Source organism: Lacerta agilis, chromosome 3 (assembly GCF_009819535.1).
Source record: "Lacerta agilis isolate rLacAgi1 chromosome 3, rLacAgi1.pri, whole genome shotgun sequence".
Taxonomy (NCBI): Eukaryota; Metazoa; Chordata; class Lepidosauria; order Squamata; family Lacertidae; genus Lacerta; species Lacerta agilis.
The window spans coordinates 82101222-82108591 of NC_046314.1; the positions used below are offsets into that span (position 1 = coordinate 82101222).

Here is a 7370-nt window from a genome sequence, read left to right on the forward strand (position 1 = left end):
TGCTGTCCCTGTGGCGAGCATGTATGTATCTCTTTTGGAAATTGTCCCTGTGTCCCCAAAGACGCCTTGACAACTATTACTTCAAAGGATTGTGAAGGACCCTCTAGTAAGTTAAAAGACAATCTAGGATATCACCTCACCCCTGCCCTTGCCAAGTATTCTTCAGCAATTTTGCTGATTTATCCATGTAAGAACGACTTTTAAGGGCAATTTGTTCCCATTTGGTGCATGACAATTTATAATCTGTGTCCGCAGGCTGTTTAATCCTGCAGGTCTAATGTATGGTTCTTTATCATCAGTTAGAAGGCTCTATAAGTGAAATGATACATCTCTGTTCATTAAAACGGCAACTCCCGTTGCCCGTGATGAGTATGAATGTAAAACATTTTAGCAACCCATTTACTTTCCATTTTCTCATGCTCACTATCTGTCAAATGAAGCTTTAACCTTCTAACACTGAATCTTCCTGTGCACACCTTTTAATAACTTTCTTGATTCTTCGCAACCTCCCAAACGACAAATTCAAACATCTTCATTTCTGACTGCCCCATTTGAGATCCCTTGCCTTAATAAAGAAAATGTTAACTATGTCCCAATGATCCTGCATGCGGGGGATTTGGTACCAATGTCATAATAGTGTCATAACAGTATCACAGTGCTGTCATGTGCATCTGTGGTGCAGCCCCATTTGGAATACTGGGTAGAGTCCGGAAAAGGGTATCCTAGAGCTGGAAAATGTGCAATTTGGGGGGGGGGGATTACCAAGGGGTTGAAACAGCTTCTGCACAAAGAAAGGATTAAAGCATTGGTGGAGAATCTTTTCTTCTGTCAGGGACATATGCTGGTTGTCTGGTGGTGCTGAAGCCACACTCTTTTCTCTCTCGTTTTGCAACCTTTATCTCACCCTCTCTGTAACCGCTTTTTCTCTTTCCCCCCTCTGCCCTTCTCTTCCTCCTGCATCCTCTCCCTCCATGTCCAGCAGGCTGCTGGAGGAGGAGCAGAGTGCACTTGCCAGAGGCCTGCATTTTCCATTTGCAGAAGACTTAACCTCCATCACTCTCCCTCCCCTGCCTTCTTGACTTCTTCCCTGAATCAAAACATTTGGGCTGTGTGTGTGTGTGGGTGTGGAAATACATGGATGATGACATGATAGAAGTTTTGTAAAATTATGCATTGATAGATGAATAGAAATTTTTCTCCTTTTCTATAACTCAGTACCGGCCAATAGAATTGACTGGCAATAGATTAAGGGCTGAGGATCTATCCCTCAAACATTTGGTGTATGTCAGGATTCACTGTAAAAAGATGTAGTGATTGCCACTTGCTCCAATGTCTGTGGGAAAGAATTAAGACAAATTCATAGCGGATGGGTCTATAGGTAGCTATTAACCACGAAAGCAAAATGGAACTTCCAGACCCAGGGGCAGTATAACACTGAATGCCAGTCCCTGGAAAGGAGCAAACAACAGAGGGATACCTATTGCTTTCATTTCATACTCGTGGGGTTCCTGAAAACATCTGGCTGGCCCCAACATGAAACAGGATGCTGGACTTAGAGAGGTTTTTTGTCTGATCCAGCAGGGCCCTTGTTATGACACTGTGTTAACTTGCAACGCAGAACACAAGCAAGCTCTACTGTCAAGGGCATCTCTGAATATAAAAGAGCCAGTCGTGCTATTCTTGTCTTCATTTCCTGGTTAAGGGTGAAGCTGCCTTACAGACAAGGCTGGCCACTGATTTGTCTGGCCCAGAATTCGGCTGCAGATTCTGCTCTGAATGACAGCAGCTCTCTATAGAGTCGCAGATGGAGGACTTTGCCAGCCCTCTACTTGAGATACTTCAATGGGAGATACCAGGGATTGAACCTGGGGCCTCCTGCATGTGAAGGATGTGCTCTACCACTGAGCTACAAGGAGCAGATGATGTTGCCTTATACTAACCACTGGTCCATCTAGCCCCCCAGTACTGGTTATTCCAACAGCTTCGTTTTTAAGTACATATTTTTGTCGTTTTGTGTGTATGTTCTGTTCCAAACCCCTGTGTGTCGGCTGAGCGCTCCGCCCCGTCCCACCCCTTTTCAGTGCATCTTTATAATGTTTTGGGGATATTTCTGGGTTCAGTGCTGTGGATGTGCGCATGATCACACATCATTAGGATGCGCCTAAAGCAGGAGCTACCTGTATGGAGATGCTGGGGATCAAGCTTTGGATTTCTGCATTCAAAGCATTTGCACTACAAGTGAGCAATGGCCTCGCTTTCTCCAAGCGGTGTGGGACTCCAGTGGTCCAGGGTTCATGTTTCCTTTTGGAAATGAGGCATGGAGGAGACTGTAGTGTCGCTATGCAATATAGTTTATTTACACATATATACAACCTGAGTATGATGGAGACGTTCCCAGCATTACACTCCAAGAGGGTCTCATAGGCGGAGCAGCCTTGGATCCAAAACAGAAATTAGCCATGGGTCTCCTTTTTATGGCCTGTCACAGCTTTTGCCAGCAACTGCCACCCTAAAAACCTCTGGCCTTTTGTCTCCTGCTAACTACCTCTGTAGAGGAAGGAGGGGCTCACACCCCTCTGCTGTCTGGCACAGAGTAACTCCTTTGTTTATCTCCCTGCCCCTTTATTTGCATAAGGACTCCAGGTTTTGTTCCCCTAGGGACCCACACTCACCAAGCGATCACCAGGCTGGCCTGACTTGTGTTTTTAACCTAAGCACTGAATTCAGGGGTTCAATGTTTGGCACAGTTTAACTCCTCAAAACTTGATTAATTCAAACTTTTATTGAACCCAGGAATTTAGGGTGTCTTTTTGCACCCCACATACTCATAACAATATTCTTTTTACACCCCAAGTTGACTTTTTGCAGTGATATCAGAATGGGGAGCCAAATGCTTTTTTTTTTTTTTTTTTTGCTATGTGGTCTAATTGCAGACCAGCATGTTTTGGCAGGCTAGATCAATGTGTGTTGGCTGGCAATGTGACTACACATTAAACCATTCACATCACAAGCTGGGGAGTCTCTATAGATGCCCACAACAAATTGATTGCAAAGATAGAATTTGCAGTAGATAGAAATGTACTAATTCAGCCTATGAATGAGAGTAAAAGCAATGTTTAAAGAAAGATGTTATCACAGGCAGGGCTGTCTCATCCATTTACTCTGGTGGCGCGGTGCACCAGGGCGCAATGGCCTGGAGGGTGCCTCCGCCCTCCAGCCCCGCTGGCAGCGCCCGCCAGCAGTGGCGCCGCACCCTCCGACTGCCTGGCGGAGCGCAAGCTGTCCGGCTGCACCGCACCCTCCGGTTACCCAGTGGAGCGCGGGAGCATGAGCCGCCCGCGCCGCGCCCTTTGGCTGCCCGGCGGAGCGCGGGAGCGGGAGCTGCTTGGCTGCGCCGCGCCATCCGGCTGCCCGGCGGAGCGCGGGAGCGCGAGCCGCCCGCCCTTGCCTCCCATCCCGGAAGCACTGGAAGGGTGCGCAGAGCCCTGCGCCACTCCAGCGCCACGCCCCTCACCCCCCCGCTCACCCCCCCCCTCCTAAGGGGCGGCAAGCGCGGGAGGGAGGTAGCGGAGAGATGGCACGTTGGGGGCGCCGGAGGGATCGCTGCACCACAGCGGCCGATCTCCTTAAGACGGCCCTGATCACAGGAAGTCTTAAGGAGGGATTTTAAGCTTCACCAGGGAGTGAGCTTGCCTTGACAACTCCCTGTTCTCTTCCAAAGGTTAGCCTCTTTGCAGCTGCCATGTATGATATGTATTAATGTTGCTGCAACTGACCAAAATGCATCAAAGACCCCTGGCTGCAACTGGGATAAGAACAAAGGTTATGAAGGAATGGCTTTGTGAGATTTGTGTTCCACAGGCAGGATGTTGAACTAGATATACCATTGCCTTGGTTCAACAGACTCTTCTGATGTTATTAATCCTGAATGCATGGCTTCTGGAACTTCCAAGTTGTGCATCTGAACCATGGGGGACCACTAAGAGAGACTCCTCCAAATATCTGAGTGATTGGGTAGGGATATAAGGGATCAGGTGGTCCTTAAGGTATCATGGACCCAAGCTGTTAAGAACATTAACAGGAATGTTCCTTGTAAAGAACATTCAGCCTGCCCAGTTAACATAGGAGCAGGCAGTGCAAGCTTCTAAGCAGCACTTAGTGCTGGTGGTAGTCTGTCCCCATCAACAGTCTAACTGTAGCATTTTGAACCAGCTGGAGCTTCAGGATCAGGTGCAAGGGTAGCCCCAGGTAGAGCACACTGCAGCAATCAAGTCTTGAGGTTACCTGTGTATGAATCATCGTGGCCAGGCTATCCTATCTCTCAGTTCTTTTTCTTTCTTTTTTAATGGGGAGAGTATGAATTTATGGATGAGTAAAAATGTACACATTGTAAGAAAAGTTGTGTAGCTCACCTGGAGCAAGGGGAGGGGAGCAAGTCTGATGGGGGAACCAGCATTCAGGAGCCATATCCTTCTGTCATGCAAACTGTGGAAGCATGAGGAAACCAGGCTCACACCTTGCGTAAAGATTCTGCTGCACCATCCCCTTTATAAATGACACCTGTCATCACCCTCATATTGAATTATTTTGAGATTCAGAGATGTAGGCTTTTTGGCAAGAACAATGCAACTAAAGGGCAGGGAAAGGGGATGCAATGTGTTTTAGGAGCCAGGAGCTGCGAGGAGAAAAAGATTAGAAGCAGTCTTGTGCTATTTGAAAAGAGAATGAAAGTCTGGAAAGGATCCATATCTTGCAGATGAAGGTCACAAAGGGATCAGTATATCTGACTCACTGACCTTCATAATACAGTCTATAGAGTTTTATAGCACCCAGTCAGTTCCGTACTATTTTGATAACCTGATCTAAACCTGCAACTTATGGAGCTTTCTCAACATTAAGCAGCATCAGTCCCCCCCCCCCCCCATTTCATTTTAGGCTCTCCCTGGCTTCAAACCCACATCAGAACAACATCTTTTCCTGTGGACTTTCCAAGCTATAAACTGGGAAAAGTGCAGCCCTGGCAGAGCTGTAATTCAATTGTCCCTGCTTCTGTAAGCTGCAGTTAACTTCTATTTCTGGGAAATTAAAAACATCACTATAATTGATCTGTGCTGTGTGGCCAGTATTGCCAGCTTGCTGCTGGGTATTTGGGATAGAGTATACCTCCAAATGTTAGAAAGTTATCTATTTCTGCAATTTGGAGGATGATTGTTAATTAAGCTCTCTAGGAAAGCATATTGATTCAGCCAGTCCATGTCTCCACTAGGATCCATATGCAGTTGTGACTTGAGATTAATTCATCTGGGGGAGGAAAGGGGTGGCAGAGAGCGTTACTGGGGGTGTAAGGAATGTTCTACTTCAGATTCTTCTGCAATAAGATATTCAACATAATTGCTTGAAACAAAATGTATTAAAGGGAGAATGGATGATGAATTAATGCTGGCAAAGAACTTTCCTACTGACCCAGCAATGTGCCCTATTTTAGTGGAACTTAATGGTTAGTCTTGATGAATTTTCAGTGCTTGAATCTCTTCTCTTGACACATTCTAACATTCTGGTATGGTCAGTGGTAATTTGCCTAATTCCATCAAAACCTGTATTCTACTTATTTTTATTTAGAAACGTGTGTGTGTGTGTGTGTGTGTGTGAGAGAGAGAGAGAGAGAGAGAGAGAAGAGATGGTGTTTATTTACTTAAGAGATTTTCTTACCTGCCCTTCACTGTAAGGTCCCAGGGCAAGTTACAACAATATAATCATACAATTATACAAGGAAAACAATTCCAAACAAAAGCAGCACAATATGGGTTAACCAAAATGAGAGAGGTGGGTCCCACAAAAATATCTTCACTGACAAAGGCAGGAAAAATAGGTACCTCTTCAGCATACAGTGGAAGCTATACAACAAAGATGCTAGACACACCTTTGTGCGGAGGAATCACCACAGTTTAAGGTTATACACATAAGGGGGCAGAGGGGCTAACAGGATTCCTTGGGTCCTGTGCACTGTATGTGGATTGGGCCCCTGCATCCTCCAACCCCCACAATCTATTGGCAAGTACTACTGCTTATGTGCATATACTGTTATCCTAGACTACCTCACAGGGCTGATGCAAAAACAAAAAGTGGTGAGTAGAGGATAATGTAAACAACATTGAGCTCCTGGGAGGAAAAGCAAGATACAAATATCCAGTGTTATTCAGCAATCAAATAATGTGCAAAGTCAGAAAAAAGCCCCTTGCTTTAACTGCTTTCATAATTCTGTAATTTAGATTCTGCTTTTCACCTGCGCTTGACAAGGACGCTGGGAGAGGAACTCTGAGGGGCTGAGTCTGACCCTGAGGCGGAGAGATGTTTTTTCCTTTGGCGAGGGGAGCTCTGGGCCTCGCGGCTCGTGGGGTGCAGCGTACTGCGGCAAGACAAGTTCACAGCAAACATGGACCTGATTTTCATGACAAATATGGCAACTTGATTTTACTCGGCGGGGCTCTGTTTTGTGTCTCCATTTGGAGCTATGTTGTAACACAAACGGGGATAGAGTGGAATTTGTCTCCTGTTGGTCGAATTACCCCAAAAGAATGGAGAGAGAAGTAGAGATGCTGGGTTAAATCCTCTTCTGAAAAGTTAGGAGCAGCCATGGGTTCGCTGGAGCTTTTATTGGAATATACTAGTACTATGCCTGTAGAGGGCACAATTATCTGTGATGTAATAAATACATTTAAACTTTAAAATGAAAAAATAAATAAATCTGTAATTTACAGCTAAATACCAAAAAGTTTGCCAGCCCTGGTAAATAACAACAGGTAAACAATACTCCTAAGTATGTGCAATTTAACAATTTTGGTGCCAACTCTCAGCCAAGTCTACCCCACAGTATTGTTGTGAATATGAAAAGGGAGGAGGGGAAGGGAGGGGAAGACAGTGTACTTTAACTCCTGCAAGGAAAAGCAAGGTATAACAAGCAATAACAACAAACAACATAAATGATCTAAGCATGTGCAGTTTCACAAATCTCAGCAAAACACACACAAATAAAACCTTTTGCCAAGCTTGATAAAAAAAAGCAGCCTACATGAATTTTAACTTGCTGCAGTTGAAGGATGCAACTTGTAATATTTTATGGCTGTATTTGCTTGTTTTTGTTGTGTGGTGGCTGTTTATTAGTAAATAACAGCCCAGTGGTGACTGACAGACTAGTGGTGACTGAATTAGGCATAGGAAATGGTGGGTAGGGCACTGGTGTATCATCATTTTCTCTCAGTAGGAAGTCGTTTATTTCATGGAAGTTACTTCTAAGTAAAACAGACCAAAGGGAGCCAACTGTGTTTTATACTGTAAAGGCAGCATACTTGGAGAGTGGATGAAATAATATA

General features: G+C 45.2%; 1 protein-coding gene across 1 annotated transcript; it reads left to right on the forward strand.

Moving 5' to 3' along the window:
* Positions 1–6269: 6269 nt before the first annotated feature.
* On the forward strand, positions 6270–6721 carry LOC117044722 (cytochrome c oxidase subunit 7B, mitochondrial-like). The gene has a single exon (XM_033145520.1). It carries the CDS (start codon positions 6349–6351, stop codon positions 6589–6591), a length of 243 nt encoding a protein of 80 aa, XP_033001411.1. The 5' UTR covers positions 6270–6348; the 3' UTR covers positions 6592–6721.
* Positions 6722–7370: the final 649 nt, after the last annotated feature.

Excerpts from the sequence above, each read along its gene's own strand:
- LOC117044722 (XM_033145520.1), top strand. The coding sequence starts at position 6,349 with ATGTTTTTTCCTTTGGCGAGGGGAGCTCTGGGCCTCGCGGCTCGTGGG.